Source organism: Manacus candei, unplaced genomic scaffold (genome assembly GCF_025592945.1).
Source record: "Manacus candei isolate 608988 ecotype Guabito, Panama unplaced genomic scaffold, ASM2559294v1 h1tg000275l, whole genome shotgun sequence".
NCBI classification, from domain to species: Eukaryota; Metazoa; Chordata; class Aves; order Passeriformes; family Pipridae; genus Manacus; species Manacus candei.
In genome coordinates, this window is record NW_026138323.1 from 37,234 (window position 1) to 56,207 (window position 18,974).

General features: G+C 65.1%; 1 protein-coding gene across 1 annotated transcript in view; it reads right to left on the reverse strand.

Moving 5' to 3' along the window:
- LOC127464808 (chromodomain-helicase-DNA-binding protein 3-like) overlaps positions 1–18,974 on the reverse strand; it is a 62,591-nt gene that overhangs the window by 35,884 nt on the left and 7,733 nt on the right. The window contains 11 exon segments of the mRNA XM_051775272.1: positions 508–702; positions 2,122–2,352; positions 3,801–3,979; positions 5,542–5,604; positions 5,751–5,889; positions 6,982–7,112; positions 8,200–8,438; positions 9,221–9,345; positions 10,805–10,904; positions 10,906–10,994; positions 12,452–12,570. Coding sequence (XP_051631232.1) covers positions 508–702; positions 2,122–2,352; positions 3,801–3,979; positions 5,542–5,604; positions 5,751–5,889; positions 6,982–7,112; positions 8,200–8,438; positions 9,221–9,345; positions 10,805–10,904; positions 10,906–10,994; positions 12,452–12,570 — 1,610 coding nt within the window.

The following is an 18,974-nucleotide window of genomic DNA, read 5'->3' on the forward strand; positions in this document are numbered from 1 at the left end:
TGGGGACCCCCCAGGATCACCCCAGTTGGGGATATTGGGGTGTCTCTAAGACTGGGGACCCCCCAGGATCAGCCCAGTTGGGGATATTGGGGTGTCTCTAAGACTGGGGACCCCCCAGGATCACCCCAACTACAGGGGTCCCTAAGACTGGGTATATCAGACCCTCCCAGTATCAGAACCCCCCCAAACTGGTTCTATGAAGCCCCCCCCCATACTGGAGCCCCCCCATACTGGTTCTGTGAAGCTCCCCCAAACTGGAGCCCCCCCCGGGTGTTTTTGGGGTGCAGTTTTTGGGGTGCACCCCCCCTGTACCTGCAGCTCCTTGATCCAGGAGCAGTGCCAGGATCAATCCCCCCAAACTGAAGCCCCCTGAGGGTGTTTTTGGGGTGCAGCCCCCCCATACCTGCAGCTCCTTGATCCAGGAGCAGTGCCAGGATCAGTCCCCCCAAACTGAAGCCCCCTGGGGTGTTTTTGGGGTGCAGTTTTTGGGGTGCAGCCCCCCCGTACCTGCAGCTCCTTGATCCAGGAGCAGTGCCAGTAGGAGAGCCCGACCCACTTGACGAAGAACTCGCGCTCGGAGCGGCCCTGCAGGGCCTGGGGGGGTCCCTCGGGCGGGGGGGCCCCGGGGGGGGCCACGGGGGGGGGCGGCTCCCCCCACCTCCAGTACAGGATCTTCTGCACCCGCCCCTTCAGCACCGGGCACTGCGGGGGCAGGGACGGCGTTGGGGGCACCGGGGGGACACCGGGGGGACAATGGGGGTCCTCGTGGTGTCCCCATGTCCTCCCGTGTCCCCACAGTGTCCCCCTGTGTCCCCACAGTGTCCCTGTGTGTCCCCCCAGTGTCCCCACATGTCCCCACAGTGTCCCCCTATCCCCAAGGTGTCCCAGTGTCCCCACAGTGTCCCCCTGTCCCCGAGGTGTCCCCACAGTGTCCCGGTGTCCCCACACTGTCCTGGTGTCCCCACGGTGTCCCGATGTCCCCAAGGTGCCCCGGTGTCCCCAGGGTGACCCCACAGTGTCCTTGTGTGTCCCCACGGTGTCCCCCTGTCCCCAAGGTGTCCCGGTGTCCCCAGGGTGACCCCACAGTGTCCTTGTGTGTCCCCACGGTGTCCCCCTGTCCCCAAGGTGCCCCGGTGTCCCCAGGGTGACCCCACAGTGTCCTTGTGTGTCCCCACGGTGTCCCCCTGTCCCCAAGGTGTCCCAGTGTCCCCAGGGTGACCCCACAGTGTCCCGGTGTCTCCACAGTGTCCCAGTGTCCCCAGGCTATCCCCCTGTCCCCATGGTGTCCCCCTGTCCCCGAGGTGTCCCAGTGTCCCCAGGGTGACCCCACAGTGTCCCCATGTCCCCAAGGTGTCCCAGTGTGTCCCCATGGTATGCCCAAAGTGTCACTTTATCCTCTCATGTCCCTGCAGCATCCCCATGTTCCCATGTCCTGGTGTCCCTCCATGTCCTGGTGCCCCCCGTGTCCCCATGTCCCAGTGTCCCCCCCATGTCCCCCTGTCCTGGTGTCCCTCCATGGCCCCATATCCTGGTGTCCCCCCACGCCCCCATGTCCCAGTGCCCCTCATGCCCCCCCATGTCCTGGTGTCCCCACATGTCCCCCTGTGTCCCCATGTCTTGGTGTCCCCCCACATGTCCCCATGTCCTGGTGCCCCCCACGCCCCCATGTCCCGGTGCTCCCCATGTCCTGGTGCCCCCCATGCCCCCCCATGCCCCCCATGTCCCAGTGTCCCCCAGTGTCCCCATGTCCCCCATATCCTGGTGCCCTCCCATGTCCCCACGTCCCCCCTGTTCCGTGTCCCCCCACGTCCCCCCTGTCCCCGCTGTCCCCCCATGTCCCAGTGTCCCCCCACGCCCCCATGTCCCCATGTGCCCCCTGTCCCAGTGTCCCCCCATGTCCCAGTGTCCCCCCACACCCCATGCCCCGGTGCTCCCCATGCCCCAGTGCCCCCCCACGTCCCGGTGCCCCCCATGCCCCCCCATGCCCCGGTGCCCCCCATGTCCCCCCCACATCCCAGTGCTCCCCACGTCCCGGTGCCCCCCGTGCCCCCCCATGTCCCAGTGTCCCCCCCATGTCCCGGTGCCCCCCCACGGCCCGGTGCCCCCCGTGCCCCCCCGTACCGTGCAGCGTGGGCAGAGCCACTCCCCGTTGGGGACCTCGGGCAGGGGGGGGTTGAGGCAGTGGATGTGGTAGGAGGACACGCAGGCGTCGCAGCACAGCAGCTCCCCCCCGTCCTTGCACACCCGGCAGTACTCCATGTGGTCGTCCTCCTCCTCCTTCTCGCCCTCCTCCTCCTCCTCTTCCTCCTCCTCCTCCTCCTCCTTCGCCTCCCACTGCACCCCCTCCTTCTCCTGGGGACACCCCGGGGTCAGGAACCCATGGCAGCCCTCCCAGGGACCCCAAAATGGCCCCGAAACAGCACCCTGGGACCCCAAACTTGCTGGGCATGGACCTGAAACAGCACCCTGGGACCCCAAACCTGCTGGGAATGGCCCCAAAACAGCACCCCCAGGGACCCTAAACCTGCTGGGAATGGCCCCAAAACAGTACCCCAGGGACCCCAAACCTGCTGGGAATGGCCCCAAAACAGTACCCCCAGGGATCCCAAACCTTGAGGTGATCCTGACACCTCCAGGGACTCCCAAACGCTCCCAGGATCCACCTACAGACCCCCAAATCCCTCTGAGGACTCCCCTAGAGCCCCCAAACCTCTCTGAGCCCCCCACTCACACAGTGGGGGTAGCTCCAGTGACCCCCCCAGAGCCCCCAAACCCTCTCAGGACCCCCCTAGAGGCCCCCAGACCCCCCACGCACACAGTGGGGGCAGCTCCAGTGACCCCCTTAGAGCCCCCAAACCCTCTCAGAACCCCCCTGAAGCCCTGTGAGCCCCCCACTCACGCAGTGGGGGCAGCTCCAGTGACCCCTCTAGAGCCCCCCAAATCCTCTCAGGACCCCCCTAGAGACCCCAAACCCCTCTGAGCCCCCCCACTCACACAGTAGGGGCAGCTCCAGTGACCCCCTTAGAGCCCCCAAATCCTCTCAGGGCCCCACTAGAGCCCCCAAGCCCCTCTCAGGACCCCCTAGAGCCCCCCAAACCCCCCACTCATGCAGTGGGGGCAGCTCCAGTGACCCCCTTAGAACCCCCAAACCCTCTCAGGACACCCTTAGAGCCCCCAAATCCTCTAAGGACCCCCCTAGAGCCCCCAGACCCTCTCAGGACCCCCTTAGAGCCCCCCAACCCCCCCAAACCCCCCCAGAGCCCCCACTCACGCAGTAGGGGCAGCTCCAGTGACCCCCCAAACCCTCTCAGGACCCCCCTAAAGCCCCCCAGCCCTCTCAGGCCCCCCCCAGAGCCCCCACTCACGCAGTGGGGGACCCCCCAAACCCTCTCAGAACCCCCCTAAAGCCCCCCAGCCCTCTCAGGCCCCCCCCCAGAGCCCCCACTCACGCAGTGGGGGACCCCCCAAACCCTCTCAGAACCCCCCTAAAGCCCCCCAACCCTCCCAAACCCCCCCAGAGCCCCCACTCACGCAGTAGGGGCAGCTCCAGTGACCCCCCAAACCCTCTCAGGACCCCCCTAAAGCCCCCCAACCCCCCCCAGACCCCCCCAGAGCCCCCACTCACGCAGTGGGGGACCCCCCAAACCCTCTCAGAACCCCCCTAAAGCCCCCCAACCCTCCCAAACCCCCCCAGAGCCCCCACTCACGCAGTAGGGGCAGCTCCAGTGACCCCCCAAACCCTCTCAGGACCCCCCTAAAGCCCCCCAACCCCCCCAGACCCCCCCAGAGCCCCCACTCACGCAGTGGGGGCAGCTCCAGCGGCCCTCGGGGGCCCTGTCGAGCTCGGGGTCGAGGCAGACGAGGTGGTAGGCGCGGGGGCAGGTGTCGCACAGGATGATCTCCCCGCCCTGCTGGCACACCTCGCAGTAGTCCTGGTGGTCCGTCTCGTAGCCATCCCCCTCCTCCTCCAGGCCCGGCCCTGAGGGGACAGCGGGGACACCAGTGACACCCGCACGGGGGGCACGGGGGGTGAGGGGAGGGGGCGTTGGGGGCACTGGGAACAGGGGGAGGGGGCATTGGGGGCACTGGGGATGAGGGGAGGGGGGTACAGGAGTATGGGGGCACTGGGGATGAGGGGAGGGGGCATTGGGGGCACTGGGGATGAGGGGAGGGGGGTACAGGAGTATGGGGGCACTGGGGATGAGGGGAGGGGGCATTGGGGGCACTGGGGATGAGGGGAGGGGGCATTGGGGGCACTGGGGATGAGGGGAGGGGGCATTGGGGGCATTGGGGATGAGGGGAGGGGGGTACAGGAGTATGGGGGCACTGGGGATGAGGGGAGGGGGCATTGGGGGCACTGGGAACAGGGGAAGGGGGCATTGGGGGCACGGGGGGTGAGGGGAGGGGGCATTGGGGGTACTGGGGATGGGGACATGGAGGCACTGGGAACAGGGGGATGGGGACACAGGGGATGAGGGTAGGGGGGCATGGGGGGCACTGGGAACAGGGGGAGGGGGCATTGGGGGCACTGGGAACAGGGGGAGGGGGCATTGGGGGCACTGGGAACACGGGGAGGGGGCATTGGGGGCACTGGGGGTGAGGGGAGGGGGCATTGGGGGCACTGGGGATGAGGGAAAGGGGGCATTGGGGGAAATGGGAACAGGGGGAGGGGGCATTGGGGGCACTGGGAACAGGGGGAGGGGGCATTGGGGGCACTGGGGGTGAGGGGAGGGGGCACTGGGGGCACTGGGAACAGGGAAAGGGGGGCATTGGGGATGGGGGCACTGGGAACAGGGGGATGGGGGCACTGGGGGCACTGGGGATGAGGGAGGGGGACATTGGGGGCACTGGGGATGGGGACACTGGGAACAGGGTGTTGGGACACCAACACCCCCCACAGGGGAGTGGGGGCATTCAGGATGGGGACACTGGGAACAGGGGAATGGGGGCACTGGGGATGGGGACATGGGGACACAGGGCACTGGGAAGAGGGGGATGGGGCACTGGGAAGGGGGCACTGGGGATGGGGACATGGGAACACTGGGGCACTGGGGATGGGGACAGGGGGACAGGGGAATGGGGGCACTGGGAGCACTGGGGACACTGGGGATGGGGACACGGAGACAGGGCTGGGGGCACTGGGAGCACTGGGGACAGGGGAATGGGGACACTGGGAGCACTGGGGACACTGGGGATGGGGACATGGGGACAGGGCTGGGGGCACTGGGAGCACTGGGGGCACTGGGGGCACTGGGGGCACTGGGGGCACTGGGGGCACTGGGGGCACTGGGGACACGGGGACAGGGCTGGGGGCACTGGGAGCACTGGGGGCACTGGGAGCACTGGGGACACGGGGACAGGGCTGGGGACCCCTCAAGCCAATCCAAGGGCTCGGGACCCCCCCCCGGCCACCACCACCGAGCCAGGGCAGGGACTGAGGGCCCCGCTCGGGGGGGGGACGGACAGAGGGACAGACAGACGGACACCCGCGGGCTCGGGGACCCCGGGTGACACCTCGGGGACGCTCGGGGGGGGTCTCACCGTGCGCGGGGGCCGCGCCCGTCCCCGGGGGGCCGCGCTCCCGGCCCAGGCCGGCGCCGGGGGCTGCAAGGAGAGACGGGGAAGGGGGGGGGACACGGGGGGGACGTCACCCGGAGTCCCCAACGCCGCGGGGGGGGAAGGGGAGGGGAAGGGGGTGGCACCCAGGGGACACTTGGGGACACGTGGGGACGCTCGGGGGACACACTCACCCTTCTTCTTCTTGCGGCCGGGGCGGCCCCGCTTGAGCTTCTTGAGGCGGGTGGTGGGGTCGGGGCGGGGGGGGGCACCCAGGACCCCCCCGGGGCTCTCGGCGTCAGACTCCTCCTCTGCCTCCCCGGCGTCCTCGCTCTGCTCGGGGACAGCGGGGACACGGGTCAGCGGGGGACACCGGGGGACACCAGGGGACAGCGGGGACACGGGTCAGCGGGGACACCGGGGGACATCAGGGGACAGTGGGGACACGGGTCAGCGGGGGACAGCAGGGACACCAGGGGACAGCGGGGACACGGGTCAGCGGGGGACAGCAGGGACACCAGGGGACAGCGGGGACACGGGTCAGCGGGGGACACCGGGGGACACCAGGGGACAGCGGGGACACGGGTCAGCGGGGGACAGCAGGGACACCAGGGGACAGCGGGGACACGGGTCAGCGGGGACAGCGGGGGACACCAGGGGACAGCGGGGGACATCAGGGGACAGTGGGGACACGGGTCAGCGGGGGACATAGGGGACACCAGGGGACAGCAGGGACACGGGTCAGCGGGGGACATAGGGGACACCAGGGGACATCAGGGGACAGCGGGCACACGGGTCAGCGGGGACACCAGCGGGGACACGGGTCAGCGGGGACAGCGGGGGACAGCGGGGGACAGCGGGGGACAGCGGGGGACACCAGGGGACACAGGGCACGAGGGGACACCAGGGGACAGCAGGGACACCAGGGGACAGCGGGGGACACGGGTCAGCGGGGGACAGCGGGGGACATCAGGGGACAGTGGGGACACAGGACACCAGGGGACAGCGGGGGACAGCGGGGACAGCGGGGGACAGCAGTGACACAGGACACAAGGGGACACCAGGGGACACCAGGGGACATCAGGGGACACCGGGGACACCGGGAGACACCAGTGGACACAGGTCACCAGGGGACACCGGGGTGGAGGGCTGCCCTGGCCCCAGTGTCCCTGTGTCCCTGGGTGTCCCCATGCCCAGTGTCCCCATGGCTCCCACGGCCTGTCTCTCAGCACCTCTAGTCTCCCCATCCCAGTGCTCCCAGTGCCCCCTTGCCCTGCCCCCAGTGCCCCCCCAGTGCTTCCAGTGCCCCCTGCCCTGTCCCCCAGTGCTCCCAGTGCCCTCACCCTGCCCCCAGTGCCCCCCCAGTGCTCCCAGTGCCCTCACCCTACCCCCAGTGCCCCCCCAGTGCTCCCAGTGGGGACCCACCGAGCTGCTCTTCTTGCGCTTCCCTCCCAGCACTCCCAGTTTGATCTTGAGCGGTGCCATCTTCCTGCCCTTCATCTTCCTCTTCAGCTCGGGCACCCGCGGGCTCTTGCTGCGCTTCTTGTGCCCGGGGCCTGGGGGGTACACGGGCTTTGGGGGGGCACGGGGACCCCCACAAACCCCCCACCGACCCCCAAACCCCCCCAGAGCCCCCTCAAACCACGCCAGGGACGTCCCCAAACTCCCCCAGGGACCCTCCAAACCACCCCGGGGAGCCCCTCAAACCCCACCAGTGACCCCCAAAAGCCACCAGGATCCCCTCATAGAGTCCAAAAGCACCCCAGGGACCCTCCAAACTCCCCCAGGGACCCCCAGAGCCCCCCAGTGACCCTTCAAACCACGCCAGGGACATCCCCAAACTCCCCCAGGATCCCTAAAGCCTCCCCAGGGACATCCCCAAACTTCCCCAGGGACCCTCCAAACCACCCTGGAGGGCCCCAAAAGCCGCCAGGATCCCCTCATAGAGCCCCAAAGCACCCCAGGGACCCTCCAAACTCCCCCAGGGACCCCCAGAGCCCCCCAAGTGACCCCTCAAACCATGCCAGGGACATCCCCAAACTCCCCCAGGATCCTTAAAGCCTCTGCAGGGACATCCCCAAACTTCCCCAGGGACCATCCAAACCACCCCAAGGGGCCCAAAAAGCCCCCAGGATCCCCTTATAGAGCCCCAAAGCACCCCAGGGACCCTCCAAACTCCCCCAGGGACCCCTAAAGTCCATCAGGGACCCTCCAGGGATCCCCCAAACAACCCCAGGGACCCCTAAAGCCCATCAGAGACCCTCTAGGGATCCCCCAAACCACCCCAGGGACACTCTGAACTCCCCCAGGGACCTCTAAAACCCCTCAGGGACCCTCTAGGGATCCCCCAAACCACCCCAGGGACCCTCCAAACCACCCCAGGGATCTCCCAAACCACCCCAGGGACCCTCCAAACCACCCCAGGGATCTCCCAAACCACGCCAGGGACCCTCCAAACTCCCCCAGGGACCCCTAAAGCCCTTCAGGGACCCTCCAAACCACCCCAAAAGGACTTCCCAAACCGCCCCAGCGAGCCCCCAAACTCTCCCAGGGACCCCCAAACCCCCCCCAAGGAACCCCTCACAGACCCCATTGCCTCCCCAACCCCCCACAGTCGCCCCCAGACCCCGAGGGGGTGCCCACCTTTGCCCTCCTTGGTCTTGGCCTTGCGCAGGGGGGGCGGGGGGGCCTCGGGGGCCACGTTGGCCACGGCGGCCGACACCTGCTCGGCCACGGCGGCGGCGGCGGCGGCGGCCGCGGCGGCCACGGCGGCGGCCGAGCCCTTGAAGGGGTTGTTGGCGCTGAACTCCCTCCACTTGGCCCCCAGGATGGTCATCATCTTGGACATGGGGATCTTGGGGTTCTTCTTGGCGATCAGGGGCCTGCCAGGGAGGGAGGGGGGACACGTGGGATGGGGGGACAGGGACCCCCGGGGGGGTTTGGGGGCACCCGGGGAGCGCGGAGCTCTCTCTGCCCCTCCTGGGGTGTCCTGAGCACCCCAAAGTGTCCCCAGGGTCCCTCAGGACCCCCAAGGTATCCCTGTGCCCACCCCCCAGCACCCCAAAGTGTCCCCAGGGTCCCTCAGGACCCCCAAGGTATCCCTGTGCCCACCCCCCAGCACCCCAAAGTGTCCCCAGGGTCCCTCAGGACCCCCAAGGTATCCCTGTGCCCACCCCCCAGCACCCCAAAGTGTCCCCAGGGTCCCTCAGGACCCCCAAGGTATCCCTGTGCCCACCCCCAGGCACTCCAAAGTATCTCCAGCACCCTGAGCTGCCGTAAAAGGATCCCCTGAGCACCCTGAGTTGTCCCCCAGCACCCTCAGGTGCCCTAAAAGGATCCCCTGAGCACCCCAAACTGTCCCCCAGCACCCTCAGGTGCCCTAAAAGGACCCCCTGAGCACCCTGAACTGTCCCCCAGCACCCTGAGCTGCCCTAAAAGGATCCCCTGAGCGCCCCAAGGTGCCCCCCAGCATCCTGAGCTGCCCTAAAAGGACCCCCTGAGTGCCCCAAGGTGCCCCCCAGCACCTTGATCTGCCCTAAAAGGACCCCCTGAGCACCCCAAACTGTCCCCCAGCACCCTCAGGTGCCCTAAAAGGACCCCCTGAGCACCCCAAGGTGCCCCCCAGCAGCCAGAGGGACCCTCCCAGGCTCCCCCCTGGCCCCACCTCATGAACTGGCTGAAGGCCTTGTAGTTGGTGAGGGTGTGATAGTCCTCCTCGGTGAACACGTGGTCCACGTCCTCCAGCCCCCAGGCCCCCAGCAGCTGAGCCGAGGATTTCTGCTCCACTGCCTGCAGGGGGGACATGGGGGACATTGGGGACATTGGGGGGACATTGGGGATATTGGGGACATTGGGGACATTGGGGACATTGGGGGGACATTGGGGGGACATTGGGGACATTGGGGATATTGGGGACATTGGGGGGACATTGGGGATATTGGGGACATTGGGGACATTGGGGACATTGGGGATATTGGGGACATTGGGGACATTGGGGGACATTGGGGACATTGGGGACATTGGGGGGACATTGGGGACATTGGGGACATTGGGGGACATTGGGGACATTGGGGACATTGGGGATATTGGGGACATTGGGGACATTGGGGGACATTGGGGGACACGAGGGACGAGGGGGGACATTGGGGGACATGGGGATGTGGGGGGACATTGGGGGACATGGGGGGATGTGGGGGGACATTGGGGACATTGGGGACATTGGGGGGACATTGGGGATATTGGGGACATTGGGGGACATTGGGGACATTGGGGGGACATTGGGGACATTGGGGACATTGGGGGACATTGGGGGGACATTGGGGGGACATTGGGGACATTGGGGACATTGGGGGACATTGGGGGGACATTGGGGACATTGGGGACATTGGGGACATTGGGGGACATTGGGGGACATTGGGGACATTGGGGGACATTGGGGGACATTGGGGGACACGAGGGACGAGGGGGGACATTGGGGGACATGGGGGGATGTGGGGGGACATTGGGGACATTGGGGGGACATTGGGGGGCATTGGGGACATGAGGGACGTGGGGGGACATGGGGGACATTGGGGGACATTGGGGGATGTGGGGGGACATTTGGGACATGGGGGGAAAGGGGGGATGTGGGGGGGACAAGGGGGACATGGGGGGACATTGGGGGGACGTGGGGGGACGTGGGGGGACATGGGGGGACATGGGGGACATGGGGGGACATGGGGGGACATGGGGGGACAAGAGGATGTGGGGGGACATGGGAGACATGGGGGGACATGGGGAATGTGGGGGGACACGGGGTGACGTAGCGGGACATGGGGGGACATGGGGGGACATTGGGGGACATGGGGGGACATGGGGGGACACAGGGATGTGAGGGGACATGGGGGGACATGGGGGGCCCCTGTGATGACCCCCATGGGAGGCAGGACCCCCATGGGCACCCACTGAGGAGTCAAGACCTGCCCCCCCCGAGGATCCCCCAGTGATGGGACTCCCTGAGGACCCCACACAGTGACAGGACTCCCATGGGTAAAGGGACCCCCCCAAGCAATGGGATCCCCCCAAAAAAGCCCCCCCAGCTGCCCGAACCCCCTTTTCCCCCCAAGCCCCCACACGGGGCAGCACCGGCAGAGCCCCGAGTGCCCCCCACCCACGAGTGCCCCCCACCCACGAGTGCCCCCCCACACCCCCAGGTGCCCCACACACCCCCAGGTGCCCCCCCACCTGTGGGTGCCCCCCCGGGTCGTACCTTCACCTTCTGCCCCCCCTCCTCGTCGGCCTTTTTCCGCCTCTTGGTTTTCTTCTCCTTCTTCTCGCGGTGCTTCCGCCGCCGCTTCCGCGCGGCCCCCCCCGGAGTCGCTGCCGCCGCTCTCCGACTTCTCCCGGTACTCCTCGCGCGGGTACTCGTCCCGCTCCGACTCCAGCTCATCCTCGCTCACCTGGCAGGGACCAGGATCACCTGGGGCTCACCTGGGACCACCTGGGACCCCCACCCTGCCCCATCCCACCCCAGGTACTCGTCCCGCTCCGACTCCAGCTCATCCTCGCTCACCTAGCAGGGACCAGGCTCACCTGAGACCACCTGGGACCACTTGGGGCTCACCTGAGACCACCTGGGGCTCACCTGGGACCACCTGGGGCTCACCTGGGACACCCCACCCCACCCCATCCCATCCCATCCCATCCCACCGCAGCCCAGGTACTCGTCCCGCTCCGACTCCAGCTCATCCTCACTCACCTGGCAGGGACCAGGATCACCTGAGACCACCTGGGACCACCTGGGACCACCTGAGCCTTACCTGGGACCCCCACCCTGCCCCACCCAGGGTACTCGTCCCACTCTGACTCCAGCTCATCCTCGCTCACCTGGCAGGGACCAGGCTCACCTGAGACCACCTGGGACCACCTGGGACCCCCACCCTGCCCCACCCGGGGTACTCGTCCCGCTCCGACTCCAGCTCATCCTCGCTCACCTGGCAGGGACCAGGATCACCTGAGACCACCTGGGGCTCACCTGAGACCACCTGGGGCTCACCTGGGATCACCTGGGGCTCACCTGGGACCCCCCACCCCAGGTACTTGTCCCTCTCTGACTCCAGCTCATCCTCGCTCACCTGGCAGGGACCAGGATCACCTGAGACCACCTGGGGCCACCTGGGACCACCTGGGACCACCTGGGACCCCCACCCTGCCCCACCCGGGGTACTCATCCTGCACTGACTCCAACTTATCCTCACTCACCTGGGTCTACCTGGGACCACTGCTCCACCCCACCCTTCCCTGGGGGTTGTCCCAGGACCCTCAGCAGGCCCTTACAAAACTGGCAAGTACCCTCAGACCCCTGTCAGACACTCCAGGACCCCCATCAGGCACCCCGAGACCCCCATCAGCCCCCCCTAGAACCACCTCAACCACTCCAGGACCCCGTCAGTCACCCCAGGACCACCATCAGTCACTCCAGGACCCCATTAGTTGTCCCAGGACCTCCTCAATCACCCCAGGACCCCCCTCAGCCACCCTCGGACCCCCCTCAGCCCTGTCAGTCACCCCCAGATCCCCATCAGTCACCCCAGGACCCCCTCAGCCCTGTCAGTCACCCCCAGATCCCTGTCAGTCACCCCAGGACCCCCCTCAGCCCTGTCAGTCACCCCCAGATCCCCGTCAGGCACCCCAGGACCCCCCCCAGCCCTGTCAGTCACCCCCAGATCCCCGTCAGGCACCCCAGGACCCCCCCCAGCCCTGTCAGTCACCCCCAGATCCCCGTCAGGCACCCCAGGACCCCCCTGAGCTGCTCCAGGCCCCCCGTGAGCCCCCCAAAGAGTCCCTCAGCCGTCCCCAGCCCCGTCCCCCCCGGGAGGATCCCGGTGTGGGCTCGGGGTGTCCCAGGAGAACTCACCAGTTTTTTCCGTTTCCGGGGTTTTCCGGGTTTGTTTTCCTTCTGTTTCCGGGGGCCCCTTTTCTTCTTCTTCACCCCCAGGGCCCCCTCGAGGCCCCGCAGCAGCTCCTCGTCACCGTCTGCGGGGACACGGGGCCTGAGCCACGGCAGGGGGACAGCAGGGGACAGGGATGGGCAGGGATGGGCAGGGATGGACAGGGATGGGCAGGGAGGGGGACAGGGATGGACAGGGATGGGCAGGGATGGGGACAGGAGGGGTAGAGGAGGGGGACAGGACAGGGACAGGAGGGGGACAGGGATGGACAGGGATGGACAGGGATGGGGACAGGACAGGGACAGGAGGGGGACAGGGATGGACAGGGATGGGGACAGGATGGGGAACAGGAGGGGGACAGGAGGGGAACAGGGATAGGGACAGGATGGGGACAGGAGAGGGACAGGAGGGGGACAGGAGAGGGACAGGGATGGGGACAGGATGGGGAACAGGAGGGGGACAGGAGGGGAACAGGGATAGGGACAGGATGGGGACAGGAGGGGGACAGGAGGGGGACAGGACAGGGACAGAGATGGGGACAGGACAGGGATGGGGACAGGAGAGGGACAGGAGAGAGACAGGAGGGGGACAGGAGGGGGACAGGAGGGGGACAGGAGGGGGACAGGGATGGGGACAGGAGGGGGACAGGGATGGGGACAGGAGGGGGACAGGAGGGGGACAGGGATGGGGACAGGAGGGGGACAGGAGGGGGACAGGAGGGGGACAGGAGGGGGACAGGGATGGACAGGGATGGGGACAGGAGGAGGACAGGAGGGGGACAGGGATGGGGACAGGAGAGGGACAGGGATGGGGACAGGAGGGGGACAGGAGGGGGACAAGGATGGACAGGGATGGGGACAGGAGGAGGACAGGAGGGGGACAGGGATGGGGACAGGAGAGGGACAGGAGGGGGACAGGAGGGGAACAGGGATAGGGACAGGATGGGGACAGGAGGGGGACAGGACAGGGACAGAGATGGGGGCAGGACAGGGATGGGGACAGGAGAGGGACAGGAGGGCGACAGGGATGGACAGGGATGGACAGGGATGGGGACGGGAGAGGGACAGGGATGGAGACAGGAGGGGGACAGGAGGGGGACAGGAGAGGGACAGGAGGGGGACAGAGATGGAGACAGGATGGGGACAGGGACAGGACGGGGACAGGATGAGGATGAGGATAAGACAGGGACAGGAGGGGAACAGGGATGGGGACAGGGAGGGAGACAGGATGGGGATGGGGACAAAAGGGGGACAGAAGGGGACAGGGACGGGATGGGGACAGGCCGGGTGGCTGTGCAAGGTCCCCTCTGCAGCCACCAGGACGGTGACAAAGCAGGAAGACGGGGCACAGGGACAGGTGGACACGTTAAAGTGCCCTCCACGGCCACCAGGAGGGTGACAGGGACATGTGGCCACAACGAGGTCCCCCCTGGGCCACCAGGATGGTGACAGGGACATGTGGCCACACCGAGGTCCCCCTGGGCCACCAGGACAGTGTCACACACAGAGGTGGGTGACAGGGACATGTGGCCACACCAAGGTCCCCCCTGGGCCACCAGGATGGTGACAGGGACAGGTGGCCACGCCGAGGTCCCCCCTGGGCCACCAGGGTGGTGACAGGGACACGTGGCCACGCCGAGGTCCCCTTGGTGGCCAGCAGGTGACAGGGACACCCCAGCCCCACCCTTCCCCCGGCAGAATGACTTTTTCACCTCTTTTTTGACCCCAAACCAACCGACCCTCGGTTGGGCCTTCGGAGCAGAAACATTTGGGGGAAACCAAACCCCAACTTTTGGGGCAGAACCGAAGGATAACGAAAAGCAGCAGCCCCAGCCCCGGGCCCCCCCCTCCGACGGCACCGGCACCGCGGAGAAACGGGGGGAAAACCACCAGAAACGGGACTTGGGGGTGTTTCCACCGGGTTTTGGGGCGAAACCACAGGATTTTAGGGATATTTGGGGTGGTTTTACCCCACTGGAAATTCAGTGTTGCCACGGGGGGGATTTCTGTGGATCTGGAGAAACCCCGGAGGCTCCGGCTGTCGGCGCGACCCCCACGGCTCTTTCTCACCGTTTCCCCAAGAGCAGAAGCCCCTTTTTCCTCCTTTTTATCCCCAAAACTGCTCTGCACAGTTGCCCCCCTCCGAGTGATGGTCCCCAAGTGCCAGCAGAGGATTTTCCAGCCACTGGGCCCTGGGGACACCAGTGTCACCATGAGAGTGGCAGGGGAGTCCCCAACCACTCACTTGGGGACACCGGTGTCACCGTGTCATGGTGTCACTGTGACGGTGGCAGGGGAGTCCCCAACCCTCACTTGGGGACACCGGTGTCACCATGTCATGGTGTCACCGTGACAGTGGTAGAGGATTCCCCAACCCTCACCTGGGGACACCGGTGTCACCGTGAGGGTGGCAGAGGATCCCCAACCCTCACTTGGGGACACCGGTGTCACTGTGTCACAGTGTCACCGGGACAGTGGCAGAGGATTCCCAACCCTCACCAGTGTCACTGTGACAGTGGCAGAGCGTTCCCCAGCCCCTCAGGGGACACCAGTGCCACTGTGACAGTGACCAACCACCAGCAGAGGATTCCCAACCCCTCACCGGTGTCACGCTGACGGTGACCAACCGCCAGCAGAGGAATTCCCAACCCTCACTTGGGGACAGTGATGTCACCGTGACAGAGGCAGAGGATTTCCCAACCCTCACTTGGGGACAGCGGTGTCACTGTGACAGTGACCTACTGCCAGCAGAGGATTTCCCAACCCTCACTCCAAGGACACCGGTGTCACTGTGACAGAGGCAGAGGATTCCCAACCCCTCACTTGGGGACACGAGTGTCCCTGTGACGGTGCCAGAGGATTCCCCAAGCCCTCACTGGTGTCAGAGGATTCCCAACCCTCACCAGTGTCCCTGTGATGGTCACAGAGGATTCCCCAACCCCTCACTAGTGTCTGAGGATTCCCAACCCCTCCCCGGTGTCTGAGGATTCCCAACCCCTCCCCGGTGTCTGAGGATTCCCAACCCCTCCCTGGTGTCCCCGTGACAGTGACAGAGGATTCCCGACCCCTCACCAGTGTCCGAGGATTCCCAACCCTCACTGGTGTCCCCGTGCCGGTGCCAGAGGATTCCCAACCCCTCACTTGGGGACACCGGTGTCCCTGTGACAGTGACAGAGGATTCCCAACCCCTCACTTGGGGACACCGGTGTCCCTGTGACAGTGTCAGAGGATTCCCAACCCCTCACTTGGGGACACCGGTGTCCCTGTGACGGTCACAGAGGATTCCCAACCCCTCACTTGGGGACACCGGTGTCCCTGTGACGGTCACAGAGGATTCCCAACCCCTCACTTGGGGACACCGGTGTCCCTGTGACGGTCACAGAGGATTCCCAACTCTCCCGGGTGTCCCCGTGGCGGTGCCAGAGGATTCCCCAACCCCTCCCCGGTGCCAGAGGATTCCCCAACCCCTCCCCGGTGTCACACTGACAGTGACCAACATCCAGCAGAGGACTCCCAACCCTCACCAGTGTCCCCGTGCCGGTGCCAGAGGATTCCCAACCCCTCCCCGGTGCCAGAGGATTCCCAACCCCTCCCCGGTGCCAGAGGACTCCCAACCCCTCCCCGGTGCCAGAGGACTCCCAACCCCTCCCCGGTGTCACACTGACGGTGTCCAACATCCAGCAGAGGATTCCCAACCCTCCCCGGTGTCACACTGACGGTGTCCAACATCCAGCAGAGGATTCCCAACCCCTCCCCGGTGTCCCTGTGACGGTGCCAGAGGATTCCCAACCCCTCACCAGTGTCACACTGACGGTGTCCAACATCCAGCAGAGGATTCCCAACCCCTCCCCGGTGTCACGCTGATGGTGCCAGAGGATTCCCAACCCCTCACCAGTGTCACACTGACGGTGTCCAACATCCAGCAGAGGATTCCCAACCCCTCCCTGGTGTCACGCTGACGGTGCCAGAGGATTCCCAACCCCTCCCCGGTGTCACGCTGACGGTGCCCAACCGCCAGCGCAGGATTTCCCAAGCCCTTGGCCGAGGGCCACCGGCGGTGTCCCCGCGGTGTCCCCGCGGTGTCCCCGCGACAGAGGCCAGGGCGCCGCGTTCCCGGGGCCGTCCCCGGGGCGGTGACACCGCCACATCCGTGTCACGGCCCCGGCCGGCCCCGGCTGTCCCCAACACGCCTTGGCAGCCGCTCGGGGGGGGGGAAGCCCTGGAGAGGTGTCACATCTGCCAGGCGCTGGCACGGCCCCCGCGTGTCCCCCCCCTGCCACCAGCGTCACCCCATCCATCACACCCTGTCCAACAACCCCCGTCCATCACACCCCGTCCAACAACCCCCAGCCATCACCCCCCGTCCATCACACCCCCTCCAGGGAACCCCCGAGGGAGGGAACAGGGGGGGGACACCCGGGGGGGGTCCGGCGGGTGCCAAGTCTGGCGTTGGGGAGAGAGAGAGAGAGAGAGAGAGAGAGAGAGGAAGCAACACCCGGGGTCACATTCCTGCCTAATCCCTTGGCACAACCCGCTGCCAGCCCGGGCAGGACGGGCAGCGCCGGCGCCGGGACCACCCGGGATCGCCAACCCCCCCCCCCCGGGGGGAGAAACCTCCCAAAACGGCTTTTTTTCTGGTTTTTTGGGGGGAAAAACACCCCAAAGCCTCTTTTTTCTGCCCATTTTGGGGGTTCAAAAAAAACCGACCCCAAACCCTCTTTTTTCTGCCTGTTTCTTGGGGGGGGGGGATAATACCCCAAACCCTCTTTTTTCCTACCTGTTTTTTTGGGGGATAATCTCCCAAACCCTCCCTTTTTCTGCCTCTTTCTGGGGGGGGGTATAATACCCCAAACTCCCCTTTTTCCTGCCTGTTTTTTTGGGGGGATAATACCCCAAACCCTCCTTTTTCCTGCCTGTTTCTTAGGGGGGGATAATACCCCAAACCCTCTTTTTTCCTGCCTCTTTCTGGGGGGGGGGATAATCCCCCAAACCCTCTTTTTTACTGCCTGTTTTTTAGGGGGGGATAATCCCCCAAACCCTCCTTTTTCCTACCTGTTTTTTAGGGGGGGATAATCCCCCAAACCCTCATTTTTCTGCTTGGTTTTTTTTTTCTTTGAGGGGGGGGGGTGGGGATGAAACACCCAAACCTCTTTTTTTAATCCTGTTTTTTTTTTTCTGGGGGGGGGGGAGGAAGGAGGGAGGGAGGAAAAGCCCCAAAATGTCTTTTTTTCCGCCTGTTTTTTTTTTTTTTTGGGGGGAGGGAGGTGTTTTCCCCTCCCCTCCCAAGTGGCGCCGCCGAGGCCCTGCCCCCTCCCCTCCCCCTCCCGTTAAATTCCATCTCGTTTTTTCCCTGTTTTTCCCTGTTTTTTCCCAGTTTTCCCCCCTCCGCCGTCACCTCGGGGTGGTCCCGGCAGCGCTGGGCAGGGGCGGAGCCCCGGCGGGCCCGATCCTGCCATTTTTGGGGGGGTTTTCCCCCAAATTTCCACCCCCCCCCCCCCCATCGGGCGCGTTGGCAAAGCATCAACCAGAATTTTCCACGCACGTGACGCTCCCGCACCTCGAGAAAAGGGGAGGAAAATAATAATAATTTAAAAAAAAAACCACCTGGAGATACCCGAGAAGGAAAATCAACCCCCCACCCCAAAAAAAAAGAGGGTGAGGGGAGGTGGAAAGAGCTGGAAAAGGCTGGAAAAAGAAGGATGGAGAAAATGGGAAGGGTGGAGAAAAGAAAATGGGGGAAAAGGGGGGAAAATGGGGGGAAATGGGGGGAAATGAGGGGAAAATGGGGGGAAAAGGGGGGAAAATAAGGGGAAAATGGGGGAAATGGGGAAAAAAATGGGAAAATGGGGGGAAATGGGGGAAAATAGGGAAAAAAATGGGAAAATGGGGGGAAATGGGGGAAAATGGGGAAAAATGGGGAAAAATGAGGGGAAATGGGGGGAAAATGGGGGGAAAAGTGGGGGGAAATGGGGGGAAAAATGGGGGGAAAATGGGGGAAAAATGGGGGGAAATGGAGGGAAAAATGGGGGGAAAATGGGGGGAAAATGGGGGGAAATGGGGAAAAAATTGGGAAAATGGGGGGAAAATGGGGAAAAATGGGGGGAAAATGGGGGGAAAATGGGGGAAAGTGCTGCTCTGGGGAGAGAAGAGTTAACAAAAATAGGGATTCCCGGCGTCAGGGGGAGGAAAAAGTGACAAAATGGGGATTTGGGCCCTCGTGGGGAGGAAAACGGGTTAAAAACTGGGGATTGGGGAGGAAAAAGTTTAAAAAAAAGAGGGCGAGGGGAGCCGGAAAGAGCTGGAAAAGGCTGGAAAAAGAAGGATGAGGAGGGGGAGGAATGGGGGGAGTTGAAGTGAAAGGGTTAAAAAAAATGGAAAGGGGGGAGGGGGGGAAAAAATGGGAAATATGGAGAAAAAACCACAATCGACAAAAAAAAAAAAAACCAAAAAAGAAACGGAGGGAGAGAGAGAGAGAGAGAAAAAAAAAAGG